The sequence below is a fragment of the Lepus europaeus genome, chromosome 14 (genome assembly GCF_033115175.1).
Source record: "Lepus europaeus isolate LE1 chromosome 14, mLepTim1.pri, whole genome shotgun sequence".
Taxonomy (NCBI): Eukaryota; Metazoa; Chordata; class Mammalia; order Lagomorpha; family Leporidae; genus Lepus; species Lepus europaeus.
The window spans coordinates 55,143,210-55,164,130 of NC_084840.1; the positions used below are offsets into that span (position 1 = coordinate 55,143,210).

Below are 20,921 nucleotides of genomic sequence, written 5' to 3' on the forward strand. Positions count from 1 at the left end.
CGCTGTGGCATAGCAGGTAAAGCTGCCGCCTGCAGTGCCAGCATCCCATATGGGTGCCAGTTCAATTCCTGTCTACTCCACTTCCGATCCAGCTCTCTGCTATGGCCTGCGAAAGCAACAGAAGGTGGCCCAAGTTCTTGGGCCCGTGCACCCACATGGAGACCCAGAGGAAGCTTCTGGCTCCTGGCTTTCGTCTGGGCCAGCTCCAGCCATTCCTGCCATCTGGGGAGTGAACCAGTGGATGGAAGACCTTTTTCTCTCTCTCTCTTTCTCTCTGCCTTTCTGTAACTCTGCCTTTCCAATAAATAAAAATTTTTTTTAAAAAAAGAGCAATGTATAAAACAATTGTATTTTGTAGGAAAACTGGTATAATTTCTGAGAATGTTCAGAAGTAACCATTTTATTTTAGAATATACTTTTGATGTGTAGGAATATCCTTTTACCTTAATAGCACATTTATAGTAATAATAGGAGAAACATCTAAAGAAATTTTTATCAGAGAAACTCTTAAGAACTTTCAGACTGTGGGTCATTACTCCTCAGTACCTTTAATGGGGACAGACTAGGAGTGGATGTGCTGATTTCGGAGGAATGGGACTCCCTGGGTTTTACCAAGTGCTGTCCTGTGAGCCTTTGATGAAAGTAACTACACACTCATCAAATCTCACTTTGCAGTCATTAGCAGTGAATTGAAAGACACAGTAGTTTCCAGCAAGAACACATTTGGGAATTAAGTTCTTATCAAGATCAGCTAAACTTTTAACCATGCAGAACTCCTGACCTGATGTTAGATTTGCTGCATGGTTTGAGGACTTGTGGCTTAATGATCTGGATATAGATGTTTCCAGGATCATACCGAAACTGCTTCCATTTTATCATGACTCTTTCACGTTATCTTTTAGCGACTGGAAACCTAAGCAAAATAATTTGTTTTATGCTCATCATGTAAATTAGAAAAGCATTAAAAGCCATTAAAAGATGGAATAAACCATGTGTTTCAACCACAACATGTTACAGATAAGGAGACTGAGGCTCAGGAAGTTACAGCTGGGCTTGGCCACAGCTCTTGAATCAGAAGTCAGACTCCCACGGTTCTGGTCAGTTCTCTTTTCACTCAGGCAGGGTCTAAAATGATGTCTGCATATGTGCTATAGAAACGGTGAAAAAACAGTTCATTCATTTTGGAACTGCTTCCCTTCTTTCTCTTCTCTGCAGCTTCGTTGTGTGGAAGATCTTCAGACAATTCAAGTGATCAAGATTTTGAGATATGAAAAGAAAGTGGCCAAAATGTGTTTTTTTATGGTCTTCACCTTCCTGATTTGTTGGATGCCTTATGTTGTAATCTGTTTCTTGGTGGTTAATGGTTATGGGCACCTGGTCACACCAACGATATCTATTGTTTCATATCTCTTTTGTAAATCAAGCACTGCATACAATCCAATTATTTATATCTTCATGATCAGAAAGGTAAATTTTGTAATTGACTTACTGTTTTCATGTTAGGGGTGGAGCTGGTAGCTATAAGACTTTTAGAGAAGTAATTCAGAACAGCTTTGATAATAGAATTCAGGAAGATATGCAGGATATTTCCAAAGAAAATAACATCTGCCAATAGAAGTTCACATTTGTTAGGTACAGTTTTATTAAAATTAGTATTTAATTCATCAGAAATATTTTATATTTTGTAATAATGGTCACAAAGTTAATACATTTAGAATTCTTTTTTTTATTTTTTATTTTATTTTATTTTATTTTTTTATTTTTGACAGGCAGAGTGGACAGTGAGAGAGAGAGAAAGGTCTTCCTTTGCCGTTGGTTCACCCTCCAATGGCCGCCGCGGCTGGCGTGCTGCGGCCGGCGCACCGCGCTGATCCGAAGGCAGGAGCCAGGTGCTTCTCCTGGTCTCCCATGGGGTGCAGGGCCCACGAACTTGGGCCATCCTCCACTGCCTTCCTGGGCTCACTGAATATTTGTGGACTGAATTAATGTTCAAAATCTCTGAGAGAAACAAATACAGCTGTCCTCATAGACAATGCATGCAAATTGAAGCTATGGAGATTTTAAGGTATTGAAATAGTCCTATAATGAATAAGGATTAAATAAGGCATAAAATGCCACAGTGACTTAGATATGAACAGTATCATGTAACTCCACACCCACATCAGCTAACAAGCAAAAAACAACTTGTTAAGCTCAACTAATTTTCTTGAATGTTAATCCAAATTGTGGGCCAGACTTTTACTTAATATTCAACTTTATTTTTTTCTCTGCCCAGTTTCGAAGATCCCTTTTGCAGCTCCTGTGTTTCCAGCCACTGAAATGCCAGCAGCCTCCTAAAGACCTGCCAACTGTTGGGAGTGAAATGCAAATCAGACCTATTGTGATGTCACAGAAAGATGGGGACAGGCCAAAGAAAAAAGTGACTTTTAATTCTTCCTCCATCATTTTCATTATTGCAAGTGATGAATCACTAGCAGTTGATGACAGTGAGAAAGCCAGTGGGCCCAAGGTCGATGTAATCCAAGTTCGTCCTTTATAGGAATGAATAATAGTAATGAAGATGGGAGCCTTAAATCGGACACTATGTATAGACTTCCGTTAAAAAGACTGTCCCAAAATACCCACTCTATGTGAATCAGCAGAACTTTTGTGGCCCAGCAGGAAATCTGAATTGCTCTCTGGCCTCAGGAAGCAATTGAGCAAGACAAATTTTTTAATTCAATGGGTGCTTTATATAATGAAAAACAACTTGTGGCACAAGATGGGCATCTGGCACCATCCTCTTCTAACGTGTGGGACATTTTCATTTTAAATATATTTTTAAATAGCTATATTTTCCAAGGCACATAATTACATTTTTCTCAAATATATTTCACTGTAAAAATAACTTTGTCTCATACACATGTCAAATAATTAGAAAATCTTGAATTTTCTGTAGAGTTGGGTTCTAGTCAGTGTTGTGTCATATGTTTGACTAAATCATATTTATGAAGGAGATAATTCTAGAATGGAAAAGAAAATGAATTCCGTAACTTAATCTGAACCAGAAGAATTGTTGGATGAGTAGTAAAAGGGGAGCCTCAGAATAATTTACTGCTGAGGATGCCCTTGAAGATACTACCTAGACACATCACAGCAAAGAGAACAGGATGATGAATCTCAAGGTAATCATGATATATAGCTAATTTTACAATTTTAGAGGATGTACATGGTGAAGATGATGTTGATGACACCTTGCTTTCTCCATCTATTTCATTTCAAACATGAGAATGCCAGGATTTATCTTGCCTTTTAATAATTTTCCACAATTTTCCCAAGAGTGCTGGATTTAGAAAAGGAATTCCAAGCAAACAAACTTAAATTTGAAGGAATTGAAGTGTAGAAATGTATTCATGGAATATATTATTTAATCTTTGTTACTCATCAATCAATCCACTGGAAAACTCATGGTCAGTGTTGCCAGACAGGCCATTTTTCCACAGGTGACTGTTTGGACTCACAGGAGACCATAATATGCTACAACCACTAAATATGTTCCTTTTGCAAAATGATTATTTTCATATGATTGTAGTTGGGAAGAAGCTCAAAGAAAGCTCTCTGCCCTCCCTCTATTTGCCTAAAAGTAGGCCAGACCTTTACAAATCTGTCCTCCCCCAATCTGCCATAGAGGAAAAGTTGATCACCGGAGACAACCTTAGACTTCTCGTAACCTGGAGGCAGCACCAGAGAAATCTTGGTAAACTCCCATTTATTTTCCATCCCATGATCTGCCACTGCTACAGGTCCCTAGCCCTTTTACTTGGTCTTGTTGAACATCTAAGCCAGCTCTTTGAGATTTACTCATTCCCTGTGTATCTCCCATGTACATATGAAAAATACAGGTTAATAAACTCTTGTTTGTGTTTGATTTTCTCTTGTTGTGTTTTGTCATCGGGATCCCAGCCAATGAATCCAAGATGGATAAAAGTAAAAATTACTTTTTCCTTCCCTGCAAACTAAACATGGATTATTGGAACTCGAGAATTTCTTTGACAACGTAGAAAAGAAACACTGAATTTTTTTACTTTGCTGCCTAATTCTTATATTAGATAACTCTCCCTGGACTGTTGAATCTTCATAATTATTCACATTTGAAGGACTTCTAAATGACTCCATCAGCCTATTGAAGACAGAAGAACCAAAGAAAATGTTTCATTGTATGTACATTTTAAAATCAAGTTTATATCTGGTCTGCCACAGTATGTAGCTCAAGAATAAGCTACTGAATTGCTTTTGAGTGTCTGAACAGGAATAACATATGGCTTAATATTTCCAACAAAACTGTCTCCCCTTTTTTCCTCTCCACTGTTTTGTATGAGGATACTTCAAAATGTTTATGGAAAAATGGAATTAAGAGATAAGTTTACTTTGACGCAAAAAAATTTGAAATCCGTACATAGTTTTTCCATTTTAATTATTTTCCATAAGCACTTTGATGACCCCTATGCATGGATTCCAAAGTTTTTCTTTGCATCAAAATAAACTTTCATTCCATTTTCTAAGAACTTTTTGAAGTACCCTTATATATGTATATATTTAATTTATGAATAAAAACATTCCCTATCCTTCACTTAGTATGGGATTCATAACGCTTTTCTTATCTTCAGAGATAACACTGGCCTTTGAAGGCAGGGAGATTAAATCAATTTATTTGTAAATCTCTGGAACTCCCCTAGTTCTGGTTTTATCAAGTGAATCTGAGCCCTGTGGTTAGACGGTTCCATCCAGGTGGTGAAAAGTACAGTTGACATTTTAGGCAAGTAGTGATTTTTAGTCCCAATCGTTGAACAAAGCCTATTGTGAGTCCTATTTTATTCTTCAAAGGAAAACCATGATTGGTATCTTCCCTAATGCCTCTAGGGTTCTTCTTTGTTGAGAAGTGAAATCTTAGTCACTGCACTTTTGTTTTTAGAATGATCCAACCTGAGCACGCAGAATGTAGTAAGGAAGCTGTATGGTGCAATTTAAAAAAAAAAAAAAAAGTTTCCCTCCCCCCCCCAAATCATTGCCAATCAACACAGGGAAAGTCTACATTTGAATTTAATTATAAGCTCACAATTATCTTCCCATCATGAATTAAATATGATGGAGACATGGTTTCAATCCTTAATTTTGATCACAAAGGAATCAGTTGCTACTTCAGAACGTTTATATCACCTAGTAAATAAACAGAATCTGTTCTAGTGATTTCCTGGAGTTATTAGAGAAATAGATCCTGTTTTTTGGAAGTAAATGATCCAATTCCATGGTCTTCTCAAGTGGTCCAGAGGTCTCAGCGACATGTAGTGTACAAGTAGGTAGTAACCACCAATGGTGATCAGTGATCCAAAGAAAAAGAGTCCTCTGTTTATCACCTGTGAGAACAGCAAAGATTCTCATTTTGTTTGTTTAGAGAATTTAATGTGGAAATAGACTGCAGTTTTAAACTATAAAGATGTATACATTTTCCTTTTTGTTCTTTGACCCAAAATAGTAATTCAATTTTTTAACCACCCATTTCTGTCACAGCACTTGTCCTTCACTCTAATTGCCTGCCAATGTCTTTCTCTTTCAGACTTTCAGCTTCTTGTGGTCAGAAACCATTTTAATCATCATTTCACAGATAAATCTTGACTCCTTCCTATCCATTCTCCATACAGCAAAGTAACCTTTCTAAAATTCAAATCTGAATTTTCAGCCTTTTTTTTTTTTATGGTCTCCTTGTATATTTTAAGAATATTGAAGATGCTTAAGCCTGTTATTGTCTCTCCATCTTTGCCTATGGCCATTCTTACACATCTATGCTGCCTTGGAACTTGCCCTTCCTACAATAGCCATGTTACCCACCCCTGTTCTCCCCAGGTCGGTTTATCCCTCTCCACTGCAGGTTTCTATCTCCCTAAGAGCCTCTGAGCCATGTGAAGGAAAGGATTTGTGTCTTGTTCATTACTATGTTCAGGTCAGTATTGACGCAGTAAATAAAACTATTTGTTGAATGAGTGAAGTTGCAAAATTCCTAAAGTGGAAGATCATAAATCTGAATTCCACCTGATGGCACCTTTTGGGACAATTCCCCAAAATGAATGTATCATAGCATTATACTAGAATTGGATAAGATTTCATAAGGGACTCAGTTCCAATTTTACAAATGAAATCCATAAGAATATTATACAAATCAAAAGTCAAAAATGGTCCACATTGCTAAAATAAAGCAAAAAGTAGAGAAGTAGTACCATCCACTTATTTTTCTAATTTCTTCCCTTCAAAAGCTCTCTTAACTAGCTTTGTCTTTGTAATGTTATTTAGGCCCTTTGTGTATTCAGGACACTTTTTCTTCAGAAGATAAAATTTGGTTTCCATACTTGACATAAACATAACCAGAACACTGTAACACTTCAACACATGAGTTGTTTTTTTTTTTTTAAATATAAGCTGTTCCAACCTTTTTTTGCCAATGCCAGCGTAGCACTGCCTCATGGTATCTTATTCTGGAAAAAGTGACCTGTAGGGAAGTTTAAAGAGTATTCTTGTATTTTCTTTAATGGCTAAACAGAGGATTAAAATGGGGGAAAATCTTAAATCCAGACCTTACCATGGTATAGAGAGGGATAAAAGTAGATGGCATAATACAATGAAGAACTCTCTCTATGTTCTTTTGAAAAATGAACCACCTTGAGTTGACATGTGCTCGCATCTGCAACAGTGTAAGAGAACTTTTAAAAGAGTATCTTGAACAAAATACAGATACCTCTGTTTACTTTGTATAATTTATTATTATTCTGCATTCCCACTTATAACAATGTTAAATACAAGCTCTAATTCTTATTTCCGTAAGGGTTGTTTCAAATCCCTTTTAGTAAATGTCAATAAAACAGTATAATATCTTGAAAAATGTATAGCAAATACACAAAACCTGTTAGGGAGGTCTATTTTATTCAGAGGTCATTATAAGAACTGTATTTCAGCAAAGGGTTTGTTCAACCCTATCTATGAGTAATCTGTGAGCCCACAGATTTGACCAATTGCTATTGTGTCTTGTTTAGGTTGTAATATTGCTTATGGCAACAAGGGATTGTTTGAAGCTATGGCTGTCTTGACCTGCTAATTACTCAGGACAAGTAATATCTTGTTGCTGTCCTGTCTTAAGGACTCAGACTAGATACATCAGTAAAGCATTCCAGTTATCTTCTGTTTACCCTGAACTCATTTTTATTTCTTTATATCTTCAGGAAAGAGCAAAAACAGTTTGTCATTTTCTTTCTTAAATTTATCTTGTGAATTTTTTGTTGTTGTTTAAAAACTATAACTATAACCACTATCATGAGCTTTCCATATGACTGACTCAAAACAGAATTAATGGATTTTTGAAAGTACAAATATTTCTTTGATATTGTACCATTTTTCCATTGCATAAAGCTCCAAGGGATATTCTAAATTTGCAGAGTTAAAATGTTAGAGATGGAAAGGTCATTCAGCATTTCTTAGATTTACTAAATATGTCAACACATCTACTAACATAGCATAATACTAACTCTACTATTCAGTATTTGATCCTGTGAATTTTCAGTGATTTTGTAATCTCCATTACTTTAAAATGCTCCTAAAGTATAGGAACATTTGTGCGTGTGTGTGTGTGTGTGTTTATATCTATTCTTAAGCAGCATGTGTAAGATGGGGATAGAGCAAAGAAAATCAAAAGAACATTTGCAAGGTATCTATGAATCACCTCATGGGATGGAGCTGAATCTTCTCACTCACCTCTATGTAATTATACATGGATAGGTCCGAAATTGCATGGTCATCTGGAATTCTAAATCTTGAGAATTCAGGAAGACATATACCTGGAAACCAAGTTAAATAATGTATTGTTCCAAAAGTCTATAAAAATGTGCTTGGCTGTACACAGTTCAAACTGTACATTCTTTTTTTAAAAAAAGATTTATTTATTTATTTGAAAGTCAGAGTTACACAGAGAGAGGAGAGGCATAGAGAGAGAGAGAGAGAGAAAGGTCTTCCACCTGATGGTTCACTCCCTAGATGGCTGCAACGGCCGGAGCTATGCCTATCCGAAGCCAGGAGCCAGGAGGCCATCTTCTACTGCTTTCCTAGGCCATAGCAGAGAGCTGGACAGGAAGTGGAGCAGCCGGGTCTCGAACCGGCACCCATATGGGATGCTGGCGCTTCAGGCCAGGGCATTAACCCATTGTGCCACTGCGCCGGCCCCCAAACTATATATTCAATACCTATGTTCTCTCTAATCTTTTCAAACTATAGGTACCCATTCTGCATGACCAACAATCTATGACTTTTGAGCAATACACAAGGTATTTCCTGTTGTGATTAAATAAAACAAATTAAATATAATTATTAATAAAACACTATTCATCTTTATTCATAAGTGTAAAACAGTTCATATCAATGACACTCAATGACCTGTAGCCCCTCTTTAAGTCTGCTTCTCTCTTTTCTATACTCCTTTGGTATCCTATGCACATTTGTTTCATTGTATCTAACACATATTATTAGCTTAGATATCAGCTCTCCCATTCTTCAGGGAGCTCCTAGAGGACACCCTTCATGTTTTAATCATGCTGGTAGTAGTAAATATTGAATAAATATTTGACAGATGAATGACTAACTGGTAATGCTTTCACACAATGATCGATTAGTTGTCATGAGGCCTTTTCTAAAGTTAAAAATCCTGAATTCAAGTTCCAGCTTCATCACTCTGAGGCTACATGATTTGGGGTAAATTATTTAATATATTTCTGAGCTTGAATTCCCCGTTTGAAAATGATGACAGAATATTACTATGTTCCGTGTTTCTTGTGGGACCAAATGAGACAACACATTTTTTAAAAAGGAAGATACTAATGCTTATTGTATGTTACTAGTGATTGTTATTGATTTGTCTTCATTTTCTACTACTCAAAAACCAGTGTTGACAGTATGCTCTGATATCTGTGTGAACCCTCTCTCCACCCTTTTCATAGTCAGGCTAAAAAGGGAGGAAACAATGCCTCTGGATCCTGAGCATCTAAGTGAGATGGGGAGAGAAAAGAACAGGAGGAGGAGGAGGAAGAGAAGGAGGAGGAGAAATTTACTCTGAAACACCGCACTCTCTTCAGATCTACTTTCCAATGTCCACTGACTTTCATTAACACCAAAGCCTACATGTACTTTGAGGTCAGTTTATGCCAGGCTTTTGTTTTCCTTTTAAATCTTCACATAAATTATTTCATTTAATCTTTACAGTTCTCTTACATTGATCTTATAACCCCACTTTGTAGGTGAAAAAGGACTGAGGTTTTAGAAAGATGAAGTGACTTACTGAAGATCACACAGCTAGGAGGGTAAGCCAGGACTCGAATCTGAGTATAAGTTTATGGCCAGTTCTCTAGACTATCCCTTAGCTGAAACAGGTTTAAATTCAGAAGTAGCCTCTGAGAACATGTGATGCTGCAAACCAGGAAAAGGTTACCCAGTTCTTAGGCTATTGTTTGCAATTTTAATTGCACATATAGTCATCCCCCATGTCCACAGGTTCTGCATGCATGGATTTGAACAACACTAGATGGAAAAATGCACGAAAAAGCAATAGCATCTCTACTGAACACATACAGACTTTGTTTCCTTGTCATTATTCTATAAACAATACAGGGTAACACTATTCATACAGCACTTACATTATATGAAATACCATAAGGAAATCTAGACATGATTTAAAATATATGGAAGGGAGATTTATATCAAAAGGTATTTCTATCTAGATTGTATGGAAATATTGTCCCCTTTTATATAAGGGCTTTAAATATGTGCAGATTTTGTTATTTTTTAAAATTTATTTAACAGGTAGTGTTACAGACAGTGAGAGATAGAGAGAGAGACAGAGAGAAAGCTCCTCCTTCCATTGGTTCACTCCCCAAACGGCCGCTGGCGCTGCACTGATCCAAAGTCAGGAGCCAGGTGCTTCCTCCTGGTCTCCCATGTGGGTACAGGGGCCCAAGCACTTAGGCCATCCTCCACTGCCCTCCCAGGCCACAGCAGAGAGCTGGACTGGAAGAGGAGCAACCGGGACTAGAACCCGGCGCCCGATTGTGTTATCCGTGAGGGTCCTGGAACCAATCCCACTCAGATACCAAGGGACAGCTTGTATATGATTGTATACATTTGATTTAATTTAATTCCCAAATTTTCCATAAAAACTTAAAACTTCAGCATTTGTAAAATAAATATAATGGCTGAATCCGTTTTAATCAAAAATCAAACAGATGTATCAGAAGTAACTATTGTTAAGGCAAACAACAAGAAAGTACTGGAGCTTTTAGGGGTGTTTCTGAGGATATGTGGTAGGGGGCATTATCCAGGTTGAAAAGGGAGAGGAAGGAGGGTCTCTCAGCCAAGCTTTGGTTCTCTGAACTTTCACCTTTGGATCCCTCTATGTAATTCCATGCACAGACCTTAAAAGAAACACTGTTTCTCTAACTAGGTGCTCATAATCTCATACAGGCAACAAGAGAGGCATAGGCTTGTGGTAGAAAAGTGAGTAATCCTGAACAAGGAATAGACTTCATGAGTTTTTAATCACTGAGGATCAGAAACTGGCCTAAAGTTTTCAGCAGGGCTAGTCCAGGTGCAATTGAAAAATTTTACTTACTAAGATCATTATTGAACTTTTCCATTAACTCATCAAATACCAAGCAGTCTTCAAAGCCCTGAAATTAAAAAAGGGAGGAGGGGAGTAGAGGGAATAAACCAAAAACAATAAAATCTTAGCAATTTTGAAAGATCTTCCACTGGTGAGTATCATTCATGGGCTGTCTGTCCTCATCAGGTAACAGTAACAGCAGATGATTGTTGACTGGTATTGAATTCTGATTCTAAAGACCATCAACTGCATGCCTTGCTGGTGTTATCTTTGCCCACTTCATGTATATATCAGTTATAATGATTTGGAATTTGACCAAAATGTCTTTTACTATTATAATCTTGACATATCCCATGGTTTTATTGTGAAGAATGAATATATTATTCTACCAGGAGTTTTAGAATTATATTTAAAATATTCAGATGCTTAAGATTCACATTTATAGCAACTTAATGATGGGATAAAAATACTCCCCATATTAAGTTATATTCCTATAACTCAAGATAAAGCAATATTCAAATCACAAAGTCCACAAAATAAGTTAGGTACTATACTAAATACAGTGAGAAATAACAAAATTAAAAACTGTGTTTCTTGGTGCTGTGGCTCACTAGGCTAATCCTCTGCCTTGCGGCGCCGGCACACCGGATTCTAGTCCCGGTCGGGGCGCTGGATTCTGTCCCGGTAGCCCCTCTTCCAGGCCAGCTCTCTGCTGTGGCCAGGGAGTGCAGTGGAGGATGGCCCAAGTGCTTGGGCCCTGTACCCCATGGGAGACCAGGAGAAGCACCTGGCTCCTGCCATTGGATCAGCACAGTGCGCCGGCCACAGCGCGCCAGCCGCTGCGGCCATTGGAGGGTGAACCAACGGCAAAGGAAGACCTTTCTCTGTCTCTCTCTCTCACTGTCCACTCTGCCTGTCAAAAAAAAAATGCGTTTCTTATTTTCTAGAAATTCAAACTATACTTTTATTGACAATAAAAAGTATGAAAAAGACATATCTTTGCAACATTTATTTGCATCTGAAGCAAGTAAATTTGTTAAATAAATTACATAGGTCCTGAAGCATATGAGGCAGAGATAACAGTTTTAAGTTATTTATTTAAATTAATTCATTTATTTTCCTACGGATCTCTGAGATAGATAGGTGTTAAAAATTCCAATTTTATAGAAGAAGTAGCAAAGGTAGGGTAAGTGAGATGTACAGTATCATATTGTGTAGTAAATCCTGGAGCCAGAATTTGAACCCAGGGATTCTAATGCTAGGTCCTGGGCACTCATCCTCTATGCTACAGTTGATATTTGCTTATGTTTTTATATATAAAAAGTGCTTACAACTGCTTTTTGGAAAATATTAATGAGTAGACTCATAAGCTATTTTTACTGCAATAACCAAACACAATATACGACCAAATTATAATATTAGTTTGCATGCACACACATATACACAATTAATTTAGGATTCCTTAAAATCAGTGTTCAATATTTTCCCATGAAAGCCATTTTATTCAACAGCTAATCCATTTCATACTTTTATTTAACCCTGTCAATCATGTTTCCTTTTCCTATGGAAAAAAAAGTAAAGAATAAACATAACTTTCTTCTTACTTTAAGACTAACATGATAAATTTATATGTAATGTCAGGAAAAATGTATTTTAAAGAGTAAGTCTTGAATCATCACTAGCTAAGTTTCCAAATCTCAAACTATTGCATTTTCCAACTAAACACAATATTATATTATGCTTTATGGGATTTTTTTTTTCTACATTAGACTACTGGATCAAATAATCCATACTCTGACTAGAGTTGATGATCAATATAGTTTAACAACTGGAATCATTTTTTAATTCATTATGCTCTTCAGGATTATATGGGGATAGTCTTCCCAATATTGTTTCTTTAGGACACATTAGTTGAGGTAGACCTGGAAACATTTCAGCAACTTACCTAGGGAAAAAGAACTCACCGCATTCATTCCTTGCCCAAAAAATGGCACAATGGCATGTGCTGCATCTCCCATCAGCACACAGTGAGATTTAAAGTGAAAAGAAGAGCACTTTATGGATATCATGGGCTGAGCAGGCAACAGAAAGTAATCTTGTGCTAGGGCTTGCCTTTAGAGGAAAAGAACAGGAAGATGTTAAATCTGGTGTTAAGTGCTGCTTAGTCCTTTCAGATTTACTGACTTCATCACAATAGGATTTTTTTTTGTGAAAAATACACAAGAATGCCAGGAAGAAAGAGAAAAATTCAAGTTTCTTCCACACCTAAAATTCCATTGTTCTAATTACATTTTGATTTATAACAATGTTATTTGCATCCAAACAGAACAAGTTTATCTACATCTGAATAATTTTAAACATTCCTATCTAATATGTCATGAAAACTTAATTATCATTCACGTGGGTCATGGAATTTTATAATATATTGGTATAGTTTAGGCTTTCAGGAAAAATTGAATAAATACTTCTGTGCATTTGATTAGACTACAAAAAAACAAAATTTTAAAATGTTAATCCCTATGTGTTTGGAAATGAACAATAATAAACTGTTTGGGGGGCTTGGAATATGTTGGTTAAAGTGTACAAAATTTCATTTAGGCAAGAAGAATAAATTCAAGAGATCTATTGTACAACATGGTGACCATAGTAGAAAACAAAAACCTAGCATTTATAAAGCATTAGTAGAGGTGTAAACAGAGATACAATATATATCCACAGGGATCTAACTGAAGAGGCAAAAAAAAGCTAAGCCACAAGTTTAAAAATTATTTAAGGACTAATTTTCATATGTATACAGAGATCTCCATTTGAGGCTAGAGAAGGAAATACTAAAATGATTGCATTAGTCTGCAGGAAAAATACAAGCTAGCAATTTTTTAAAGATCTGCTATGGGTTAGCAGTGCTTATCTGTTTCACATACTTAGTTCACTTAATTTTCACAACTGCCTTCAAAGGGAGGTATTTTGTTATCCATTTTAATACCAAGATTTAAGGAAGAAAGGATCAAAAACATTGCTGTAGGTGAAGTGTTTACAGTCTCCTAAAATGCACATGTTAAAATCTTAATCCCCAAGGTGAAGGTCATGAGAGTGGAGGTCATGAAGTGGACCCCTCAGCAATGGGGTTAGTGCCCCTCCAGGGGACCCTGGAGGAAACTCATGGCCCTTCTTTCGTGTGAAGACACAATGAAAAGACCCTGAATTAGAATAAAGGACAAAGTCAATCCAGAGGGTGGTTATGACCTAAGTTGGAGGAACAGCGATAAACTAGGCAGCTGACACTGTTAGCTATCAGTTGTGGGGACCTTAATGCAGGCTGGATCCTGTGCTGAGTGATTTATAGGTATGCCGCCTCATTTCATACTCAATATCCTTTTCAGGTAAGGATCCTTACTTACCAGCATTTTAACATGAGAGATCTGAGACAGGAGAAAGCTTATGAGACTGCTGGTTGTGTCTTCTGTGCCAAAGATTTGTGTGTCTCCCAGTAGAAGGACACACAGTCCCTGTGACACAGTGCTAAATCCAGAGGGCCTAAAGGAGACTGTACAAGATTCATAAAAGCCTTGGGACATTGTGGCTTGTTTTTCCAGAAGAGAGCCATGTTATGGTTTTTTATTTATTTATTTATTTTCAAACTTCCTGCTCACAGCACAATATCTTTTGCCCTAGGTTACCATCATCTTCGGGATTTGAGTTTCAACATATGAATTTGGGCGTTATCTGTAGTGCTTAACCAAAACTAGAATAAAGTGCATACTCTTTGAATTTGGAGTAACTCAAGCCTACAGAGCAAAAGGCACAATTGTGCATCTGGAAACTTACGCTCCAATTAGAGGGATGGAATCTGGAAAGTGCTTCTGGAAGAAGTCCAGCACATCACTTCCGGTTAGAAGTTTCTCAAATTCTTCAAAGGGCATGAACAAAGTGCACGTGAAAGATTTGTTCTGTGAGAAGAGAAACAGTGTGAGAGAATAGGGAGCCAGGCCAGGCCAGCACTAAAGGTGGAGCCCTAAATTACAGGACTTCCTGCTGAGATCTTAGACTTTCTGGAAGAAAAATCCAAATAGATAGGAAAGGCACTACGAGCTTGTCCCCTCTCTCACAAAGAAAACCTCTGCCAAGCCCCGGGGTGGTCCCCAGCTTCCTTGTTTATTAGAGAAACTTCTACACGGTACACTCTCTATTTTCAGCAAGCAAATACTGCACTCCTTACATTACTAACAGGATCATTGGATTTAATTTCTCCTCTTTTGTTTTCTTCCTTTTAAGAAATGATTAATAGAAATTGGACCCCAGAGGCACAAAAACCAACCAGAGAAACAAACAAGTAAGAAGAAAACTCTCCAGCATGCAGAGAAAAGCAATGCCCTTCTTTGATAATATTCCAGTGTCCTACAACCCTTAAAAACTGAACTAACTTCCTAACATATAGCCTAAAGGTCTTTGGCTTTCTTAGTTGGAGGAGAGGGGTATTTCTTCTAGCACTTTTTCTGAGGTTGTTGTTGTTATTTGAAAGAATTACAGAGAAAGAGGGAGAGGGATTGGGAGATGGAGAGACAGAGAGACAGAGAGAATCTTCCATGAAAGAGTTACAGAGAGAAGTCTTCCATCCACTGGTTCACTCCCCCAAATGGCCTCAATGGCGAGGGTTGGGCCAAGCTGAAGCTAGAAGCCAGGAGCTTCTTCCAGGTCCCCCCCTTGGGTTCAGGGGTCCAATTACTTGGGCCATCCTCCACTGCTTTCCCAGGCACACTAGCAGGGAAATGAATCCAAAGTGGAGCAGCCAGGTCTTGAACTGGAGTTCATATGGGATGCTGGTGCCACACCTGCTACCCCACGCTGTCTGCCCCTCCAGCACTATCTTTACCAGAGCTGACTAGCACCACCACATATAAACTCCCATTATTCGTTCAGGTAAATCCAATCTGCTTTTTAAAGTAAATAATTGGATTCCTTCAAAATCCCAGAGTTTCAAAGATTTAAAAGTGAATAGATTGGGGCAGTGCTGTGCCTTCATGGGTAAAGCCACCATCTGCAATGCCAGCGTTCTATATGGGCACCAGTTCTAGTCCCAGCTGTTCCACTTCCCAATCAGCTCTATGCTAATGTACTTGGAAAAGCAGTGGAGGATGGCCTCCAAGCACCCACATGGGAGACTGTAAGGAAGCTCCTGTCTCCTGGCTATGGCTGGCTGGTGTAGCCATTTGGGGAGTGAACCAGCAGATGAAGGATCTATCTGTCTCTCCCTCTCTCTTTGTAACTCTGCCTTTCAAATAAAATAAATCTTAAAAAAAAAGAAATTAAAAAAAAATTCTACACACACTAAGTAAAAAAGTACAGAATGGAAAACACTAATTACAGATGCAAAATTACAGTTAATAAAAAGCTTCATACTACCATGTTAGGAAGTGCAATCATCATAAAGGTATTTCTAGGCCAAATATGCAGATAATTAGGTTCCATGGCATACTGCAGAAACAAAAGCATATGTATGTTTGATTAGTGCATCAATACAGCACATCTATAACACTTTATAATTGTTTCCATATAACTTAAACCACTGTTATGTATATGGTGATATGCATGTCCATTGTTACATAAATAGATAGTCTTAGAAATCTTTTGTGTTCTGCCTTTACAAATTCAATGTTAGGTGTTTTTTTGATGCCAAGAGTAACTCACAATTTGAAGACACAATGCAATGAGATATTTTCTCTTTTTCCATTCAGATACACACACACAGATATACATGCATTTACATTTATACATACAAGCATATGTAGATAAAATATATATTTGAGTAGGTGTATGTATGTGTTTGTGTGTGCATGTATATGTATTTGTGGGTATAATGTTTTTAGCTAGGTTTTTTTTTTTTTTTTGCCTTGAGTACTTATCTAAATTGAACAGAAAGATCCTAAGTTCAAATTTCATGAGCCAAACAAATTTTACAATAAGCTTCTTATCATCTGTTTCCTATAAGATAAAGAGTAGAGAGGAGTCTTGTTGCTTTAGTGACTCCTCTGCATTGCCCTCAGTAAGAATCCCTGAGTATATTCCTTGCTTGGGTAGATCGATTGATCCAAATACCCAATTTATATAAACCCTTAAGGTCTCAGGATTATTAGATATCAAAAGATATGTGAGGGCTTCAAAAAGTTCTTATTGCTTCTGTCAATATTTTAATTTTCCTTAAGACTGTCCTGCATTTATTTCTGATGACAACTTAAAAATTAGCATCCCACTTACCTGCCTCTGATCACACTTGGCTTAACAATAAGGACCAGGGAATGAGAAACACATGAAAATCTCTTTGCAACAATTTACTAGTCATTTTATGTAATAACTATTACTTGATTCAGTCAAGGTTATAAGAACTCTGGATTGTCAATATACTGGAACATTTATTCCCAGCTTGTTTGTTTTTAATTTAAGACAGCATAGATAGGCTGGCACCACGGCTCACTAGGCTAATCCTCCGCCTGCGGCACCGGCACCCCAGGTACTAGTCCCAGTTGGGGCATCGGATTCTGTCCCGGTTGCTCCTTCTCCAGTCCAGCTCTCTGCTGTGGCCCGGGAAGGCAGTGGAGGATGGCCCAAGTGCTTGGGCCCTGCACCCACATGGGAGACCAAGAGGAAGCGCCTGACTCCTGGCTTCGGATCGGGTGAACCAACGGAAGGAAGACCTTTCTTTCTGTCTCTCTCTCTCTCACTGTCTAACTCTGCCTGTCAAAAAAAAAAATAAATAAATAAATAAACTGAAAAAAAAAGACAGCATAGATAAACAGTATTATGTAACACAAATAGCCTCTGGGTTTCCAATAGGGTGGTTGGTAAGGAGTGAGAGTGATATTATTAAAGAGATACCTGTACATCCAATTTTGTTATTAATTACAAGGTTCTTATGACAGCCCTCAAAACTGGTGACACATGTTACTGAGAACTACTACGCTACACTATGTCCCTACATGCACATGATAAAAGAGAAAGGACTTACATCCCCGTTCTTAGGTGGAATAGTCAACTCTATGTACCCATGAGGAATGTATTGCTGACTGTAATCAAAACGGGGTTTCTTCATGAGGTGAGTTCTGACTGTTGAATAGGCTCCATCACATCCTACAGTGAGGTCACAAGTGACATCTTTGGGAACATTATCAGGTCTGAAAGAGAGAATAAACCACACACACACACACACAAAGGGATAGTGGTGAAAATGGTGATTGAGTGTGAGAAGTAGTGATTCAACTGAGTAACTCAAAAAGTCACTTTTACATATCTAATAATAGATACAAAATGAAGATGGGAAGATTGTCCTAATTATGGGTTTGCTTTAAGAGTGAGAACAATACACAGCCATACTTATTAGTAAAGACATACTAGGCCATGGAGATGTGTCAAAGAGTTGAACTGTCGGCATGAAGGAAGAGAATCTTGCAAAGAGGGCAAGGTCTTCCAATGTACAATACATTCGTGTATTCCAAGCAGATGAACAACTGCAAGGATGGGACCAGGATTTTCTCGGAGCAATGCATTTGACATGAGCAGAGGGTATCTGAAGATAAGTTTAAGAAAATAATGCAGTGTGGGGAGGGAAAGGAGAGAGCAGAAGATAATTTTGGATGTGAAGATATAAGGTCCATATACATTATTCTGGCAAAAAAAAGAAAACAAATTTTTCCACTAGGAGGATGATGTACAAAGAATGGTAGTTTAAGAAAATTCACTTGGAGGCCGGCACTGTGGCACAGTGGGTTAATGCCCTGGCCTGAAGCGCCGGCATCCCGTATGGGCTCCTGTTCTAGTCCTGGCCACTCCTTTTCCAATCCAGCTCTCTGCAATGGCCTGGGAAAGCAGTAGCAGATGGCCCAAGTTCTGGGGCCACTGTACCCATGTGGGAGACCCGGAAGAAGCTCCTGGCTCCTGGCTTCAGATTCTGACTTTCAAATAAATAAATAAATCTTAAAAAAAAAAAAGAAAGAAAATTCACTTGGAAGTTTGAAGTGGCAGCAGAATGCTGAAGGAGAGGACAACGGGAATAAGGGGATGGCAATGGCCTACACGTGCAGGGAATAGAGCCTGAAGTTTTGCAGTGCCGCAGGGAAAAAGGAGACAGGTTCCAAAACCTGCAAGGTAGAATAAAGATAGGAGAGTGTTTTTAAATGTAATGGGAGAAAATCAGAAGGGCACATTGTAAATGAGTCTGTCTGGGCAATAGTACTAGGGAAGTTCAGGAATTGGGACATGTTTTGGGAGAAATAGATGATCAAGGCTTTCTTTAGATGTGTTGAGATAACGGCACGATACACCTGTGAAGATGTCTTAGGGGAAATTAACACTAATTCAGTAGGATGCAGATAAGAATTGAGAATGAAGACAGAGGTCTGGATTAGAAATTTCTACCCCAGAAGTGGTTGCTGAACCCATGACTGAATCCATGACATATTGCAACAATGGGATATGGGACTTGGAACTTCAGAGGAAATAGAATCAGCAAAGGAGAGGCAAAGAAATAGCACCCGGGAAGAGGACAGAAGAGTAGAGCTATGGGGGGTTACCTATTTCAAGGGAGAAGAGAATATGAAGCAGAGTGGGTGAGGTCACCCATGTTGAACACCGTGGAAGGTGAAGAACAATCACTGACTCGTATTCAGAAGGCCTCCATGGTTTATTTCAACCTAAAATTCTTTGAATCTGGAAACTCTTTGGATTGCCTCTCACTAATCATCTCACCCTTTCAAAAGAGCCAAAACAGCAAAGTACAGACACAGTTCTCCCCTCTAAACCTTCACCTCTGAAATCCAAAGCCTGACTCGTGTTTACCCAAGCACCGTGATTGTTCCTTCCTCAAGATTACATTTCAACAGCCTGTGGCCAAAGTGCACCTTGGCATTGGAGTATTTCTCAACAGCTGAGGAAAGAAGAAAGAGAGTAAACAAAACAAAAATTACACTTAATCAAATTGAAATGTTAGTCATTTCATCAAATTGTCACTTAATCGGATTGAAATGCTAGTCACTTTCCAGGTACAATGTGATAGAGGTATTTGTTCTTAACAATGTGAAAATGAATTTTTGTTGAAATGGTAATTTGATGACTGTTTGGCAGGTGTGCTGATTTAATTTTGTAGTGAAACATGAATAAAAATCAGCTAGCCTCCTTTTAAAAAAATCCAACTGGGCCAGCATTGTGGCAAAGCAGGTTAGGCTGCCGCCTGTAGTGCCAGCATTATATATGGGCCCCAGTTTGGAAACTGACTGATCCACTTCCAATCCCTGCTACCAGGCCTGGGAAAGTAGTGGAAGATGGGCCAAGCACTTGGGCCCTGCACCCATGTGGGAGACCTATATGAAACTCTTGGCTCCTGGCTTCAGCCTGACCCAGCCCAGGCCTTTGCAGCCATTTGGGAGATGAACCAGCAGATGGAAGACTTTCTCTCACTCTGTCTCTGCGTCTCCCTTTCTGTAATTCCACTTTTCAAATAAATAAAATGAATCTTTTTAAAAAAAAATCCTAGTAATTTCATCACACAAATGCCCATCACTGGAATAGTTAGCACCCTTGGGAAGAAGCAGACATCACATATTTAAACAGTTGTCTCTAATTTAAGATTTTATTTGTGATGGGAAATATTCAAACTCCTTTCATCTTGTTATGCATGTCTCTGCACCTCTTTTTAGTAAGTACTCTGGACTTCTGATTCTAGTTTTCACAAATATAGGTTTATTGATAGTTAATTCTTCTTGGAAGCAAACAGTAGAATAGGTAGGGGAAAAATTAATAAGATGTTTGGCATATCTCAATAAATAGAACCAAATTATTTCAGTGCCTTTCTATTTTTTCCTGGTACTAACCTACAAAACTGATTGAATTTCACTATCTGAACTATTAATCACATACTTGTGACAGATGTAAAATGATTTTTGTTTCTTCTGATGCTCATGACTAGAAAATATATAATTATAGCATATTTATTGTCCCTAAAAGATACAAAACAGAGGGGTGGTGCTATTGCATAGCAGGTAAAACCTCCACCTGAGGGCCGGCATCCCGTATGAGTGCCAGTTGCTCCACTTCCAATCCAGCTCTCTGCTATGGCCTGGGAAAGCAGTAGAAGATGGCTCAAGTACTTAGGCCCCTGCACACACATAGGAGACCCGGAAGAAGCTCCTGGCTCCTGGCTTCATACCAGCGCAGCTCCAGCTGTTGCAGCCAATTGGGAGTGAACCAGTGGATAGAAGACCTCTCTCTC

General features: G+C 38.2%; 2 protein-coding genes across 5 annotated transcripts in view; one reads left to right on the top strand and one right to left on the bottom strand.

Moving 5' to 3' along the window:
• The window catches only part of OPN3 (opsin 3), a 42,655-nt gene extending 38,572 nt beyond the window's left edge, over positions 1 to 4,083 (top strand). The window contains exons 3-4 of one of the 2 annotated variants that reach the window (XM_062210661.1): positions 1,216 to 1,467; positions 2,276 to 4,083. In XM_062210661.1, the coding sequence (XP_062066645.1) occupies positions 1,216 to 1,467; positions 2,276 to 2,539 (516 nt within the window). In that variant the 3' untranslated portion in view covers positions 2,540 to 4,083. Of the gene's footprint in view, positions 1 to 1,215; positions 1,468 to 2,275 lie in introns of those variants that run through there. The other variant, XM_062210662.1, reaches the window with a different exon arrangement.
• Positions 4,084 to 5,061: 978 nt separating this feature from the next.
• KMO (kynurenine 3-monooxygenase) overlaps positions 5,062 to 20,921 on the bottom strand; it is a 40,384-nt gene continuing 24,524 nt past the window's right edge. Inside the window, exons 6-15 of one of the 3 annotated variants that reach the window (XM_062210664.1) lie at positions 19,493 to 19,580; positions 17,667 to 17,832; positions 16,067 to 16,138; positions 14,492 to 14,613; positions 12,631 to 12,778; positions 10,676 to 10,733; positions 7,777 to 7,859; positions 6,611 to 6,712; positions 6,461 to 6,520; positions 5,062 to 5,393 (exon numbers count right to left, since the gene is read on the bottom strand). In XM_062210664.1, the coding sequence (XP_062066648.1) occupies positions 5,220 to 5,393; positions 6,461 to 6,520; positions 6,611 to 6,712; positions 7,777 to 7,859; positions 10,676 to 10,733; positions 12,631 to 12,778; positions 14,492 to 14,613; positions 16,067 to 16,138; positions 17,667 to 17,832; positions 19,493 to 19,580 (1,073 nt within the window). In that variant the 3' untranslated portion in view covers positions 5,062 to 5,219. Of the gene's footprint in view, positions 5,394 to 6,460; positions 6,521 to 6,610; positions 6,713 to 7,776; positions 7,860 to 10,675; positions 10,734 to 12,611; positions 12,779 to 14,491; positions 14,614 to 16,066; positions 16,139 to 17,666; positions 17,833 to 19,492; positions 19,581 to 20,921 lie in introns of all 3 variants that reach the window. The other 2 variants (XM_062210666.1, XM_062210665.1) reach the window with 2 other exon arrangements.